This window comes from Bombyx mori, chromosome 1 (genome assembly GCF_030269925.1).
Source record: "Bombyx mori chromosome 1, ASM3026992v2".
Classification (NCBI taxonomy): domain Eukaryota; kingdom Metazoa; phylum Arthropoda; class Insecta; order Lepidoptera; family Bombycidae; genus Bombyx; species Bombyx mori.
The window spans coordinates 1,073,861-1,091,305 of NC_085107.1; the positions used below are offsets into that span (position 1 = coordinate 1,073,861).

Below are 17,445 nucleotides of genomic sequence, written 5' to 3' on the forward strand. Positions count from 1 at the left end.
AACAGTTAGAATTTAAGCCTTTACATGTTTGAAATTGAAACGTAAGGATTTAAAAAAAAAATGAAACAAAGCATTCGTATTTTTTAAGACATTTTATTAGTTTTTTTTTTATTTTTTTATTCTGCCAATAGACATAGATTAAATAATATTAGTATGCCGTAAGCATGCTATCACTTCCATTTTACATCTTTGGCATTGCTTTCCACACAGACATCCCGGAATAAAACTCAACCATAGTTGGTAACGATAATTGCTTATAACCCGGCGAGCATGAGGTGAAAAAAAGTTACATCAAGAATGTGGCAGGGTATGACATACCCATATTTTGTTGTACTATAATATTGTTCTTATTATTATTTACTCAATTATGTTGATCTTATTTTGTAAAATAATGGTTTATTTAATGGCATTCAATGAAAGAAGTTTTTAATTATGAAATTATTATTATTTATTAATCTTTTTCTTAAACACAGTAATTTTAGCAACAAACATTTAGAGGTTTACAAAAATCAACAATTTAACAAAAATATTATTCTTTGGAATATAAATCAACCTAATACTGAAAGATAATGAGATTCTTTTCATTATAAAACATATAATTATTTTTTTAAACTAAAAATATGATCAAAGACTACTGTCGAGTTCAGCACAATTTTCGCAAAGAAATTTTGCGTGCTCCATACATATGGGCTTGGCACAAGCATTGCAGGAATGCTTGGTTTTTCTATCCTTCTTGTATGGACAATCCTGGCATCTGACATATCGCCCAGGTACATTCACATGTCTTGGTGATGGTTCACCTAGCTGTTTCTCGATTCGCTGGCGGAGGTAGGTGGGAATATTTTTCTTTTTATTTCTTGAATGCAGATGTTCGTAAATCATTGATAAGCCCAAACTACGAATGAATTCTGTTCTCTTGATCGTAACGTTTTTATTTGTTCGATAAATAATGCAAGCATTTATAGCTGCCATGTTCAAGACACCATAGAATAAAGTCATAGGCCATCGTTTACTGTTGCGAGAAACGTTGTAATTGGCACACAACTCATCAACCACATCAACGCCAGCTTTGGTCGAATTATAGAATGTTATCATTTCAGGTTTTTGTTTCTCTCCTGTAGATTCATCTATTGAGTTATCATGATGCATGGTGGACATAACAACAACCACCTTGTTCTTCTTTGGCGCATAGGAAACGAGTGTAATATCTTTTTGAAACCCAAAGACTGAACTGTTAGGTTGTCTGTCAGTTCTAATGAAAGATTCGGGAATCTGTCTCTTGTTTTTTCGTACAGTTCCAACCGACGTGAGTCGATACTCATTTAGTAGATGCAGCATTAGCTCATATCCGGTGAACCAATTATCGAATGTCACGTTGCGATGTGATCGTGCAACTGGTTGAATGAGTCTCTCCACTACTTCAAAGGGTCTATTACTAACTGCATATGGTCCCGACGGTTGTTTTCCTGCGTACACTTCCAAATTCACGACATAAAAGTTTTTTGCATCGACTAGAGCCAAAATTTTTATACCGTACTTGGCTGGTTTATTTGGAATGTAGACACGAAACAGGCATCGACCTCTAAATGATAGTAGCATCTCATCGATAGTCAGAAACTCACTTGGGGAGTACGCATTCTGACAGCATTGAACAAACTGGTCAAAAATGCTTCTGAAGGCAGCCATATTATCAGTTTGTTTACGCTCATCTCTCGTAGATTTGTCATCAAAACGAATATTATTTTGCAGAAACTGAAATCTCTGGAGTGACATTGTGGTGCGAAATATATCAACGCCAGTTCCATCGGTTCGCCAAAGATCTTTCAAACTCTGTCGATTAGATTTGATAAGGCCAGCTAAGTACAATAATGCAATTAATGCTTTCAATTCACATAATGTGGTTTCTTGCATGTAGAAAGAAGTTTCAGCACTCGAATTTTCAGCAGCAGTTTTGGTTTGTCTATGGCGAATTGACGAATTAGTGTGGGTCAAAATTTCTTGTAGCATATCTGAAGTGACAAAAATATTCCAGCATTCATACTCTGTAGAAGCATCCCTTGCAATATTTTTTACTTGAGCTTGCTCTGTTACGATGTTTTCGGAACGAAGCCTTACGTTTGGACGTTGACAATTTTTATACCACTTGGTACCGTCTTTTGACGTATAAAAAGGGCCACTCACTTGTCGAGAAGCTGAAGCTCTCTGCCTGACGAGAGACAATGGTAAATCGTCATCGGGGTCACTATCTGATTCGTTTGCTATTATTGCATTTGCTTCTTCCTGCCTGGAGTTGGATGGAACATCAACTGAATCTATCCGCTCTTCTTCTGTGTCATAATTCACTTCGTGCTCACTACAGTGATCGGTTTCATCTTCTGAACTGGATTCATCAGAATAATCACTTAGCTCCTCCTCTAACATGGCACGGATTCGCTCTTCTTGTCTTTCAATATCCATTTTGATCAAAAACTGAAAATAATAAAAAAAAACTCAACTAAAGGAACGAAAGACAACCGATACAGTAAATCATAAAAAAAGAACAATGGATAACATAAAAATACCAATAAAACAGTTGAAATTAATAATCGGAAAAATTACATAAAAAAAATACGTCAACAATGAGGCAGGGTATAACATACCCGAAACAGGTTTGCACACGAATATCTCGCCGGTGTCCCGTGCCACACTGCGATCACGCCACTATCCCCTCCCGCACGCTCCTGCCTCCAGCTACTGAGCGCGCTAGTGTTGTCAGACGAAAATTTTATAAAATACACAACTTTAAAATTTTACCAGGGTATGAGATACCCTGCCTCATGCTCGCCGGGATAATCTACGATTACATGCTTAGCCTATTAAAAAGAGATGAAATTTGTTGAATAAGATTTAAATATTTTAAAACTACGGTTACATACATTGAATATTATATTAAAATTAGTAAGCTAAACGTCTGGAAACCTGGCTCCTTTATTAGGTAAAGACGTTTTTTTATGTTGTAAATGCGACCTTACGAACCTAACCATCTTTAATATATATCCCCCTGATAAAATCAGTCCTTGCACGTTTTCTTCCTATATTCCATTTGTGCGCTATTTCCAAACATTCAAAAACGTTAATTATATTATTATACGGAAAATAAACCACATCAAGAAGTAGGATAAGAGTAGTAATATGTTGAATAAGACAAACATAATGAATGTAGGGACATAAGCCACAGGGTCGTCCTCTGGTGAGAGCATCCTCGTGTCTTATGTTTAAGAAATAACTAAACTAAACATGAGACTGATAGCCAACACGTTAGTTAATAGAATAACCTAGTTTGTGTGAACTTATGTTACGAATGCCTCAGCTTAATATCTAACACCGAATATGCTTAAATACTAAAAAGATTCGTGCAGTTATAACTAACGTGTTGTAGTTGAACCCAAACGGGACTTGGTTGTACGAAAAAAATACAAATTTTTCAATTTAATGCGAGCCAAACAAAAAAGTGAAAAATAATCTCTTTGGTAGCGACAAAGCCCCGTTTCGTTCGTGAACGACTATCGAAATGGCGATCGGTACTCGCAGCCTAATGGTTGAATATAAAAACCAAGCAAAACAGTACAACGATGTAGATAAGTAATAGTAGTTCATAATCAACTTCGTAATCTATAAAATACATTTAGAAACCTCTTCCGACTATTATAAGCGTTCGGCAATTAAATAGCCAGTTGCTCACATCAATGAACACGGCAAATCTGAATACAAAACAAATGGGCCTACTTAAAAAAACGAAAGACAAATAGTAGAGAATTTTGATGATATTGGTTTAGTTTAAAATGTAATTATTATTTATCTTCAACTTGTTATCGCTACCTTAAGCTACGTGTATCGGCCGATGGAGTATCTTCTAGTCCTAGACGGCTCGACAAGCAAAACGGAAAAAGATCGAAGTATTCAAGTTTTCTTTTCGTCCGGTGTCTGAATGTAAATCTGTGAAAGGAAATTTAGTTGTAAAAATGCGACATTCGTTTGAATGTTACTGAATTGCTGCGCGCTGGGCAGGGACAAAGTGACACAAATTAAACAAAACTAGAGGTCCCGCAGTAGTCGAAATTCGACTATAATTAATTGGAATTGTAAGTTTGTACACTATTATAATTGTAATTTATACTTCTATAATCACAAATTTCGCCAAGACTACCCTATAAAAAATATTAACAAAGACAAACAATATTTAATCTATTCTCAATTTGACAACATATGCCAAGAACAAAAGTTTGACAATAAATAGTATGCATGCGTGTGTGCTTCCCGGTCGTGCGCGGTGTTCCACAGGGGTCGGTGCTCGGCCCCCTTTTGTGGAATATCGGGTATGACTGGGTGCTGAGAGGTGCCCTCCTCCCGGGCCTGAGCGTAATATGTTACGCGGACGACACGTTGGTCGTGGCCCGGGGGGGGAGTTTTGCTGAGTCTGCCCGTCTTGCTACGGCTGGGGTGGCGCATGTCGTCGGCAAAATTAGGAGATTGGGCCTCGACGTGGCGCTCAGTAAATCCGAGGCCATGTGGTTCCACAGGCCCCGGAGAGTGCCACCTGTCGATGCCCATATCGTGGTTGGAGGCGTCCGTATCGGGGTCGGGGTGCAGTTGAAGTACCTCGGCCTCATTCTGGACAGTCGTTGGACCTTCCGTGCTCACTTTCAGAACCTGGTCCCTCGTTTGTTGGGGGTGGCCGGCGCGCTAAGCCGGCTTCTGCCCAACGTCGGGGGGCCTGACCAGGTGACGCGCCGTCTCTATACGGGGGTGGTGCGATCAATGGCCCTATACGGGGCACCCGTGTGGGGCCAGTCCCTGGCCGTGGGGGTGGCGAAGCTGCTGCAACGGCCGCAACGCACCATCGCGGTCAGGGTCATCCGTGGTTATCGCACCATCTCCTTTGAGGCGGCGTGTGTACTGGCTGGGACGCCGCCTTGGGTTCTGGAAGCGGAGGCGCTCGCCGCTGACTATAGGTGGCGGGCTGAACTTCGTGCCCGGGGCGTGGCGCGTCCCAGCCCCAGTGTGGTCAGAGCACGGAGGGCCCAATCTCGGCGGTCCGTGCTGGAGTCATGGTCCAGACGGCTGGCTGATCCTTCGGCTGGTCGTAGGACCGTCGAGGCGATTCGCCCGGTCCTTGTGGATTGGGTGAATCGTGACAGAGGACGCCTCATTTTCCGGCTTACGCAGGTGCTCACTGGGCATGGTTGTTTCGGTGAGTTCCTGCACCGGATCACAGCCGAGCCGACGGCAGATTGCCACCATTGTGGTTGCGACTTGGACACGGCAGAGCATACGCTCGTCGCCTGCCCCGCATGGGAGGGATGGCGCCGTGTCCTCGTCGCAAAAATAGGAACCGACTTGTCGTTGCCGAGTGTTGTGGCATCGATGCTCGGCGACGACGAGTCGTGGAAGGCGATGCTCGACTTCTGCGGGTGCACCATCTCGCAGAAGGAGGCGGCGGGGCGCGTGAGAGACGCACAATCCCGCCGCCGTCGAGCGGGGGCCAGGGAGGCGGATCTCGCCCAAGCCCTGGCCCTCTAAGTGTTTCGGGTCCCCCTCACATGTCGGTCTGGGGACCGGCGAGGGGGGCCTAAGAAGACGACGTGCAAGCTGCTCTGCACGCGTTTTACGCAAGAGCATCCGGGTGATGGAAGGCCGGCTATCCTCGACCCACGCTGGTTCTGGCCCAGCGGGGTATTCCGTAGGGTAACCCACTCTAACCGGCGCCATCTAGGCGGGCTTCGGACGGTCTGCCGACCGAGAGGGCTGGTGGTCGTGGCGCCGACGACCGCCAGTCCGGCGTCCCGAGGGGGAGGGTGATGGGAGAGATGTGCTCCGCACTAAACGCTTCACTTTCCCCCCTTTGCCTTGTCATGAGTTCTGTCTCATGCGAGGTTTGGACGTTGGTTGTTGAGCGACAGGAGGTTTTAGTCAGTTCGACTCTGACATACCCCGCCCAGTATCCCCAGAAAAGGGCGGAAGTCCGGCGATTTCCTCCTGACCAAAAAAAAAAAAAAAATGCGTGTGTGCGTCAAATACATGGTATGTAGTGTGTGTAATGTTTTCTTTATTGATTTAATGTATCTTTTACGCATTATTTAAAAAAAATATTAGCATTGTGCACTTCTTCTCTATATTCTCTATAAGTGTGGAAAATTGCATACTCCTCCGTCCGCGCAATTTTCGTAAAAAGGGATACAAAGTTTTTGCTTCACGTATTAATATATAGATAAATGTGTTGTTTAATATAATATAATTTCTTAAATAAATTTATATGAATCATTATTTTTACAGAAATTTCTCGAATAATATTAAATGTGAAATGTATATTGTATTGTATTGTACAGAAAGTAAAAGTTGGGTGGAGGTATAATAATTTCTTTATTACATAGATGGGTGTTGAAATCTACGTGCCACTTGTTGTTATTGGTTTTTGCAACCGGTATACTTTAGAATAAGGATACCGTTAGCTGCGTTGAAAGATGAGATCTAAGTTGTAATTGTATACTATAAAGATTTTCCCACCCTTCCAAATGGAAAGCAGGAATGCTCGGTTGCAGAAACAAACAGGGTAGTTCCTACCATTACAGGCTTATAATACGCCTCAGCATAAGTAAGAAGTAATTAGCGGTCTAGGAACTCATCGACTATGCTACAATATGATTTTACGGAGCAATACTCAAAACGCATGACAGTGCGAGGAATATTGACGTTATAACTAATTCCGTTCGAATATCTCAAGTGTCCATTTCAAGTATCGATTGGTGCAGTGAATACACGAGTTTCCACTATCCGAAGTAAAGGGTTCACCTGGAGCTCATCCCAATATGCATGCCGCATATCACCTAAACTTCTTAAGGACAGAGTTTCCAGATTATAATAGGTTGTTCGGAAAGTAATTTCGTTTTTTCTCGACAGGGGATTTAAGTGGGTTTTTTCATTTAAGCCGTATAATTTTGATATGTTTTGAGAGCTCATATAGCAAGGCTTGTGTGTGAAAAATTCCAATTAATTTTACGCAGTAGGTTTTGGTTGATGCCCTTTTAAATATGGAGAGTCGTAAGCAGCATTTTCGACATATCTTACTGTTTTACTACAGTAAGGGTAAAAATGCTGTTCAAGCCAGAAAGAAATTGACCGATGTGTATGGAGAAGGTGTGTTGACAGTACGCCAGTGTCAGAACTGGTTCGCTAAATTTCAAGCTCTATGTATGGGTTCATTTTCACAAAAAAAAAAAAACGCAATTACTTTCCGAGCAACCCAATAGTAACTCACCTCGCTCAAGATGACCCAATACTTGCTATCCGCGTTAACTCTCAGTCTGATCGCTTTGACCAGAGAGAATTCCTCCTCCACGTCGCCGTCTGCTAGTCCAAATTCATCGAAGTGCAGGATAGTAGTGAAGTTGTTGTCCCCGAAAGCCGGTAAAACCTCTACAACGGTGTTGTAAAACTGATCCGTGATATGTTCAGCATTCCCACTCCGGAACGTAACCCTGTAGGATAATTTGTGTTAGTATGATTAATGAGCACTAGTATTCTTTCTACAAAGGGATATGTATGCGGTTACAAATTGATCAAGAGATTATAACTAGTACTGTACTGTTTAATCGTCGCTAGGACGAAGAGATAAAGGTTCGATTTTAAACTTAAGCATCGGCAAACAAAACAAAAAAGCTAATGCAATAGTGACGAGAAAAATCCAGTGTTTTTCTGAAGCGATCGTTATTCAATTACATTCCTTATGGACTTATCTCTATATATTTATTTATTGTATTAATAAGTTGAAGTGCGACTGGTTGTTGTGCAATTCATTAAATGGTTTTGTTCAAAGAGTAAAATGAGTTCATTATTATAAGTGAGAAGCGGGCACCTAGACGTCACTTTGAAAGGATTAGTATCAATTCGTTTTGATTCTTAACAACAGATTTTAAGCTTGAATTGTTGGTATTTTCTTCGGTTTTCGCGAATCTTAAATATAATTAAAACTACTTTAAAAACAACTAATAATTCAACAACTATTAAGTATTCGTAAAGCATGAGATTAAACGACAAATGTATAATTATAATAAATACGTTTGGTTAATTAACACAATTTGAACATAAGCATTTTGTTTTTTTTTTTTATTTATTGCTTAGATGGGTGGACGAGCTCACAGCCCACCTGGTGTTAAGTGGTTACTGGAGCCTGGACACCTTGAGATATAAGTTCTAAGGTCTCAGTATAGTTACAACGGCTACCCCACCCTTCAAACCGAAACGCATTACTGCTTCACGGCAGAAATACGCAGGGCGGTGGTACCTACCCGTGCGGACTCACAATAGGTCCTACCACCAGTGATTACGCAAATTATAATTTTGCGGGTTTTTTTTTTTTTGGTTTTTATTACACGATGTTATTCCTTCACCGTGGAAGTCAATCGTGAACATTTGTTAAGTACGTATTTCATTCGAAAAATTGGTACCCGCCTGCGGGATTCGAACACCGGTGCATCGCAACAACAAATGCACCGGACGTCTTATCCTTTTAGGCCACGACGACTTCAACTTTCAAACTTTCAAAAACAGTTTCAGTTCATTTCAAACAACAAAAACTTAATATTCATTTGACACATTAGAAACATTAATTAATACGGAAGAACGATGTTTTCTTCTTCTTCTCATTCTACTCTAGATTGCTTCTGCACTTTCATACATTATTACTCTTCCGGTTCCAACGTAGATAATGCTAAGTCGGATTAATTGACGCATTAGGTGTGTCATGGAAGATAGACACGACCCTAGACGTCAATTCATACGACTGAGCCACACCATGCTGATGCTGATGCTGACAGCCACAACTCACTGTATACACCATTAAACATAACATAACTCAAATCTAAAAAAAAAACGATGTACTCTGAGATATGCAAAATAATCTGAGTGCTCTGAGGAATTGTTCGAGATGATACCGGCATCTCGTTTTTACCATCGCACCGCCCGCCACCGGAGTAGAGTTCATCCATACTACTTGTAGCCACTGCGGTCATCCACATTGCGTTTCTAGAGGTCTTCCAGAGGTATTTGCCACGTACCATCCGGCTATGGAATGAGCTCCCCTCCACGGTGTTTCCCGAGCGCTATGACATGTCCTTCTTCAAACGAGGCTTGTGGAGAGTATTAAGCGGTAGGCAGCTGCTCGGCTCTGCCCCTAGCATTGCTGAAGTCCATGGGCGACGGTAACCACTCACCATCAGATGGATCGTATGCTCGTCTGCCTACAAGGGCAATAAAAAAAAATCTTTTGTAATAGGTACAACTTTAAGATTAGCAAGTAATTGTCAGTTAATTATAGTTCTTTTAATTTTAAATTATTGAAACCATAATTATTATTTTGACTTTATCACAGTAAAATTACCGCGCCTCATTAATTCAGAGATAAATTTATTTCAATTATTTCATAAAACATTAAGCAAACGAAATATACATTTACGGGCTTATTCATAATGATTTATCGGATCTTTATCAGCCCCTAATAGCAAGACCTAAAATCTTGTTTGTTTCATTTGCCTATCGAAAATTCTATAATATTCTTAATTCACAAGGACATTCTAGGGCCTTGGTGACTAAAACACTTTTAAGCAACTTTGCGTTTAATTATGAATAAATCCGTTAAAATTAGAGAAAATACATTTTGGAAACAAAATAGATTATTTAATAGCTACACACATCAAACAGGAAACATTATGAACTAGCCTAAAATTCAATAATAATGAAAACTTAAGAAATACTGTGTTGAAATTATCATTGACTTGACCCTACAGGGTGTGGTGCAATATTTCCCGAAGTTGAAAGAGTAGTAAACAAAATACATCTTTATTTAATTTACTACTCTATGTTTTGTCGGTACCACCACCTCACCTATTTCTGCCGTGAAGCAGCAATGGGTTTCGGTTTGAAGGGAGGGCAGTCGTTGTAACTATACTGAGACGTTAGAACTCATACCTCAAGGTAAGTGGCGTCTATGGGTTCTAGAACCCGCTTAACACCAGGTGGGCTGTGATCTAAGCAATAAAAAAAAAGGTGGGCTCCTCGCTGACCTTACGATACCTGTTTGAGTAATTTAATTTGTTGTTTAAAGCTATGTACATATTAACATTTGCAAGACAATTTCACGAAAATATAAAATTAATTGAAATAGATATATCGTAATAGAAACAAAATTTACGGCACTACTTTTATGTTTTTTTTATCGCATTTGTTAACGAATGAGCATTTGCGCTCACCGGACGATCATCACGACGGATCATCAACACCAGCAGTGTCAGAAGCATAACCGAGCCGCTGCCTACTTCAAAAGTATTTGTTACTAGTTCTACAAAGCTTAGACATGACTAGAGGGATTTGTAACAATAAAAAAAAATTAAACTTACTGTCAGAATACCTACACCTACTACTCATAATTGTTGAGTTAATTGGATTAAAAAAAATTACGTACGATGAGAGACTGAAACATCACTACGGAAACAAATAAAAGGAATAATAAAGAACGCTAATCGTGTTAATATTACAATAAAAAACAGAAGCTACATATTTTTTAAATTTAGAATAAAATCGAGCAGATATCTGTTAGAACATAATATTGGTGCAGCCGCTTATGAGGAAATGGTTTGACATACGTCTGATCCCGTACTCATAGTTCTGTATTGAGATGGAAAACACGTTGCTGTGGACCAACAAAAAACCTTGTCAAACTTGTAAGCGTCCAATCTTCGATTTTCTTGATATCAGGTACAACACACCGCAACAATTGAAGAAATAGCGTAACGTATATTTGGCCCATGTACCACTATTTTTGACAAAACTCGAAAAATAACTGGTTTGGGACCAAACACAAGATAAACCTTAAAATCTCGCAGAGAAGCCTCGCCGGACTGAAAATCTACATAGGACAAAGCCCACAACTGATATCAGATTATGAGGAAGCTTTGCTTGCGGTAATATAGACTAAGACTATTTCGAGGCAGCAAATAAATCGACAAACGAACTATGTAAGCATTGTCTAAGACAAAATTTTGCAGAACGAAAAACCTCGAAAACCAAATAACAAAACAAATTATTCACCACTAACACAGCTACTAAATCGATTGTAAAATTAAATGCTTAAATTAAAGGCCAATGAAGTAATTTTTATCGAAATATTACAACTTATTCCTTTTTATTGTTATTAGGACTTTAAAACTCAATCGAATTTCTTGTTTCCCTCCTGCATTTCAAACTAACTTCCCCTAATTCCTATCCTGAGAACTTGAGTATTTGTTGTGTAGTTCAATTCACAATAGTTGGCGGTAGTTCTTTTGACGTTCAACAAGTATGTACTTTCATTTATGTTGAATAAATGTTTTTTGAATTGATTTGATTTGATTTGAATTACAGTTATACAACTATAACAGCGACGCAACTTTCACATTTTCCAGCTTGATGAATAGAATATCCGTTATTCAAATGCAATCAAGAATTTCAGTTGAGATCTTGTCGTGACATTAGCTATTTTGTGGTGTGACTTATATTTTAACCGCCACACTTCAAGTGAGTGAGCCTTCTTATTAATTTATTTGAAGTTTGTAGTAAATTTGCATCGTACTTATTGAGTTTAAAGCCCCTCTAAGCAAAGCCATAACTGAAAAATATCTACTTTATGTGGCAACGAAATAACTATATTTAAAATATAATACCAGCCTATAATCGCCTCAGTACTGTTCCAATGATAGTGTCAGTGGTATAGCTGTGGACTCTGTTCAAGAATTACAGAACAATTAAGTCACTACACCCAAAGATTATTGAATCTAAAACTGATTTATGCCAAAATAAGTATTAAAAAATACTTATACAATTCAATTACGCTCTAGAATAAATACGTATAAAGTAAATATGAGTCCACTACTTTCTTAAAAACTAAATCTAGTTGTAGTCTTGTAGTTTGTCGTTATGACGTGGAACTGCGAAGGCAATTGACGAAACATCATCACGTATATTTGGTACCCTTCAGACCATTTTGTACGAATACCGAAAACAGTAAGTAAGGGACCAAACACAAGAGAAGCTTCAGAAGACAAGAAAAATCTTGATGTAGGTACTGAAACAATGTCTATTCCCCAAATGAGTATTCAAATCAGGATATATTATATTACTATCAGGATATATCGCATCACTACTATGGACTAAGCTGCTCTAAAAGCAAAAGAATAGAAACAAAATGCCCTGACAAATGAGATGATAGTCAAATCAAAAATTCGAAAGCCAAACCGATGAGATGACATTCTCTTGTCCTAAATAGAGACCAAATTGTGAGTTTAGAACACAATAAGTAAGGAGGTTCTTAAAATCTTTGTTTCGAGTCTGTGGTGGATTTGAGTCTTTTTGTGTAATCACTTCACTCTTAAAGTTTATTTTTGCCACGTACAGTTTGCCTCTGAAAAGAGATCTATTCACTTTTTTTGGGTGCCATGCTTTAAAAGGTCCTTGAGTTGAAAGTAGTAGCTGACATTAACATTGTTCATGAGTAACGGTGACCATGCTCGATAAGGTGGACCATGTGCTTTCATTGCCTATGAAACTATTATAATCGGCCACAGTCGCATCATCTTTTAAATTTTATATAGCAATTTTTATTTCAAAGAATACGATTTTATGGTATCATAAGTAATATTTTGATGCATTTCGTGTTGTAGTTCCAAAATAAAATCAAGGAACGCTAATCACAAATTTATCCATACAAGAAATGGCCTGAATAAACAAATAGTAATGCCAAGTAATCTAAAATAAAATATTAACCGACTGATACAAGCAGACGTTTGTAAACGTAGTACCTAAGTGCGTAGCGCCTAATAAGTGCAAGTAACTAGTGAGTGCAAGTAACTAGTGAGTGCAAGTAGCTAGTGAGTGCTAGTAACTAGTGAGTGCAAGTAGCTAGTGAGTGCAAGTAACTAGTGAGTGCAAGTAACTAGTGAGTGCAAGTAACTAGTGAGTGCAAGTAGCTAGTGAGTGCAAGTAACTAGTGAGTGCAAGTAACTAGTGAGTGCAAGTAGCTAGTGAGTGCTAGTAACTAGTGAGTGCAAGTAGCTAGTGAGTGCAAGTAACTAGTGAGTGCAAGTAACTAGTGAGTGCAAGTAACTAGTGAGTGTAAGTAACTAATTAGTGCAAGTAACTAGTGAGTGTAAGTAACTAGTCAGTATAAGTTATTAGATTTTATCGCAACAATCTGCAAACAATTAGATCATGACGACGCCTAATAAGTGCAAGTAACTAGTGAGTGTATGTTACTAGATTTGATCGCAACAATCTGCAAACAATTAGACCATGACAGCTCCTAATAAGTGCAAGTAACTAGTGAGTGTAAGTTACTAGATTTGATCGCAACAATCTGCAAACAATTAGACCATGACAGCTCCTAATAAGTGCAAGTAACTAGTGAGTGTAAGTTACTAGATTTGATCGCAACAATCTGCAAACAATTAGACCATGACAGCTCCTAATAAGTGCAAGTAACTAGTGAGTGTAAGTTACTAGATTTGATCGCAACAATCTGCAAACAATTAGACCATGACAGCTCCTAATAAGTGCAAGTAACTAGTGAGTGTAAGTTACTAGATTTGATCGCAACAATCTGCAAACAATTAGACCATGACAGCTCCTAATAAGTGCAAGTAACTAGTGAGTGTAAGTTACTAGATTTGATCGCAACAATCTGCAAACAATTAGACCATGACAGCTCCTAATAAGTGCAAGTAACTAGTGAGTGTAAGTTACTAGATTTGATCGCAACAATCTGCAAACAACTAGACCATGACAGAGTATTCACTAAATCTTCTTCTACACTTTACAAAACAATAATAATCAAAATATATCTCGTTACGTATGTCATAGAATACAGCGCAGTTTGTAAAAAAATAAGTTTGTTCTTATATTAAGTGTTTTGGAATTACAAAACCCTTGTTAACAGATAAAACATAATTGAGATTTTTTAATAATTGTGTTATCATAAATATACATACGTATTAGAGTTTATTTCTTATTTAACTATTTATTACAGTTATTAGTCAAATCATAACGTTGATTTATATGCACGATCTAAAAAAAATAAGTAAAAGTCATAGATATCGCCCGTACGCACTGCAAATGTCTACATGCGCAACTTCTAAGTTAAGAACCAGTAGGTGAACGCGTAATATGATTGTGAAATATGGATAGATATCATTTTAGAAGTAAATATCACCTTTTTGCAAGTAAAGATGATACAAGAACCAAATGATGCACAGATAAACTATAGTAGGTACTAAACAACCATCGCTTACAAAAAATATAGTTCAAAAAACAAAGAAATGGATTTTTTTTATTAAATTAGATATAATTTGAGCACGTTTATTTCAACGTTTAAATATATCTCATATTAATGATTATTAGTAGATATTCTCGCTGATTTCGACCTATGTTCTCGGTTCACAGAAACTAGAATATGAGATCCACAATAAAGCCCTTCTAATTATTTGAAATCTACGAAATTCTATCGTATTCATTGTGAAAATTTAGATAGGTATATAAAGCAGAAACAAATATATATATACATATATTTAAAATGTCAACAATAATATTAATTAGGCATTTAGGTGTTTTCCGAGCGCTACGACATGTCCTTCTTCAAACGAGGCTTGTGGAGAGTATTAAACAGTAGGCAGAGGCTTGGCTCTGCTCCTGGCATTGCTGAAGTCCATGGGCGACGGTAACCACTTACCATCAGGTGGTCCGTACGCTCGTCTGCCTACAAAGGCAATAAAAAAAGAAAAAAATTATTAATATTGAAGATAAATGATACAATATTTTTAAAGATCGTTTAGAAATAGAAATGATGTTGTATGTCTCAGAATAAAGAAGTAAAGGATAAGAAACTATACAATAATTTAAAGAAAATCAACGCGTAATATCTGTTTTAAATTTTCGATGTTATGTACATAATAAACACTATTATTTAACATGTACTCCGCCACCCTTATCACATTTAGTAAGTCTTATGTTTCGGCATGTTGCTTACGCCATCACGGCCAAACTAAATACTAGAAAGAGCCCGTTAAATAATAGTGATTATAGGGCGTTTCTTACAAATTAATTGAAACAAATTTGAATGAAACTTAATTTTTATAAAGCAGTGTAATGGAAAACAATATTAACAGAATTAAAAAAGGTGATTTTGAAAAATCAATATATCGATAATTACGAACATCTTCATCATACTGGCTTCACTGTTTTTGACTTTTAATTGGGTTTTAGTGTGTATTATAGTATATTATTATTCTCTCTCTTTCTTTCTTACACTATAACTTAAAAATAACCATGTGAGGCAATCGGGGACTGCCGCGGTAAAGCTATTGCATAGCATTTTTCATCTACTTATGCAATTATAATTAGACAATAATATATACTTTTTTTAAAGCTTAGATGGGTGGACGAGCTCACAGCCCATCTGATGTTAAGTGGTTACTGGAGCCCATGGACATCTACAATGTAAATGCACCACCCACCTTGAGATATAAGTTCTAAGATCTCTTTATAGTTACAACGGCTGCCCCACCCTTCAAACCGAAACGCATCACTACTTCACGGCAGAAATAAGCGGGGTGGTGGTACCTACCCGCGCGGACTCACAAACGGTCCTACCACCAGTAAAATAAGCAGGGGTCCTACCACCAGTAATAAAATTTTAAAACAATAATAAAATAAGACCACGCTATATTTTTAAACATTAACAACAGCAAAACACTGTCCCCTTCACACTCATAAGCTAGACCACGCAAGAGAGAGGTGGGCAGACGCGCTATGAGCGATGTTGAATGCGAGCTACATAGTAGGCGGAGTGGGGGGTGTTAGGTTTTATTTTCGTTACGGAATTTCTTTATTCGGACGCCGCGATCAAAGCTATGCAATAGCTTAAAACTTCCGTTATTATCAGTTTCGTATTTTTTGCGTAGTGTCCAGTTTTGTGCATAGCTGTTTGCATTACAAGCAGAGTATTTTTTTGTTTTTTTGGAATCTGTTACGGCTCAATAATAATTTGATTGCGTGCATTACTGCAAATGACATTTTACTCATTTAAAGCGCGAACGATCTTCTTATTCCGTTTGGAATGAGCTAGACAGATTACGTACTATAACGTTAATGAATATCCTACCTTTTAATCTGCAGTGGTCTTCCGTACCAAAACTCTAGAGTATCTCCTTTCTTGGGTTTTTTGCCCCAGAAAAAATCGATTCCCTCATAAGCGTTCTGGATACTGTGCTGGTAGTAATCCTCGATTGTTGTCGTGATCTTTTGCGCTGGCGGATTCTGGTGTGGAAAATACGACTGGACCTTGCCAAACTGCGGGTCCTGAAACAAATTATTTATTCTACAACTTGAATATGAAATAAATTATTGTCAGCGCTTTTTTTCTACAGAAGAAAATCGCCGGATACCCATCCGCACGGCGGGCGGGATATGTGGGAGTCGAACCTCACTAAAAACTCCTGCTGCTTACAGCCGGCGCCCTACCCCGGACAGGGCCGAAGCCCAGGAGCTATTGAGACGGCGGGACAGGGCTTACGCAGAGCATATTACATCCATCCCATTGTCAGTGCTTGCCTTTGTTTAGTTTTGTTTTGTTGTGAGCTCATCTTTAGGCAGGTGTCAATTCCAAACATTATCGAGAGAAATGAGCTCGACTTTTCATCGGCGCAATTAAGAAAAACACATCGCGTCATATCCCTTAATTGTGTTGTATAAGGACTGCTATCAAACCTAAAGGCATGACTATTTTACAGCATAATAAAATTGTGGTAGCTACTCGCCTTTTGGTGGCGACAAATGCGTTATGTTAGCCACGAGTCCTGGGAACCATTTAATACCAGAGAGGCTCGTTCGTCTTTCAAAACAATAAAAAATGTAGTAAGTTACAGCAATAACGATTGCCTGAAATTAATGACTGCAAAACTGTAAAGGCTTGTAGCGGAAGCCTCATTCCCACGTTCCATTATTTTGTACGTAACCATTAATTAATTACAAGCGTTGCTGCACAAGCTTTTAATGAGGGTCCTACATTGTTAATTGCGAGTGGCAATAGTGACGTGTAGTTACACGACGATATTGTAGCCCATCCAATGGATACTATTTGATCCTCGTTTGATTAAAATTTAAGATTTTTATTTTATTTTTTTATTGCCCTTGTAGGTAGACGAGCATACGGCCACCTAATAGTGAGTGGTTACCGTCGCCCATGGACTTCAGTAATGCAAGGGGCAGAGCCAAGCCGCTGCCTACCGTTAAGTACTCTCCACAAGCCTCGTTTGAAGGAGGATATGTTAAATACGTGTTCAATTCATAACACAACCTAATATATTATTTACCGTTAAAATGCAATAC

The 17,445-nt window shown here is 38.6% G+C and overlaps 2 protein-coding genes across 2 annotated transcripts in view; both read right to left on the minus strand.

Moving 5' to 3' along the window:
* Positions 1-423: 423 nt before the first annotated feature.
* On the minus strand, positions 424-2,776 carry LOC119629035 (uncharacterized). The gene is made up of 2 exons (XM_038013481.2): positions 2,640-2,776; positions 424-2,469 (listed from the first exon to the last, which is right to left on the minus strand). Exon 2 carries the CDS (start codon positions 2,455-2,457, stop codon positions 625-627), a length of 1,833 nt encoding a protein of 610 aa, XP_037869409.1. The 5' UTR covers positions 2,458-2,469; positions 2,640-2,776; the 3' UTR covers positions 424-624.
* Positions 2,777-3,853: 1,077 nt separating this feature from the next.
* Positions 3,854-17,445, minus strand: part of LOC101740839 (alpha-1,3-mannosyl-glycoprotein 4-beta-N-acetylglucosaminyltransferase A) — a 37,003-nt gene continuing 23,411 nt past the window's right edge. Inside the window, exons 10-12 of the mRNA XM_062671088.1 lie at positions 16,220-16,416; positions 7,295-7,514; positions 3,854-3,975 (exon numbers count right to left, since the gene is read on the minus strand). Of these exons, the coding sequence (XP_062527072.1) occupies positions 3,940-3,975; positions 7,295-7,514; positions 16,220-16,416 (453 nt within the window). The 3' untranslated portion in view covers positions 3,854-3,939. The remainder of the gene's footprint in view (positions 3,976-7,294; positions 7,515-16,219; positions 16,417-17,445) is intronic.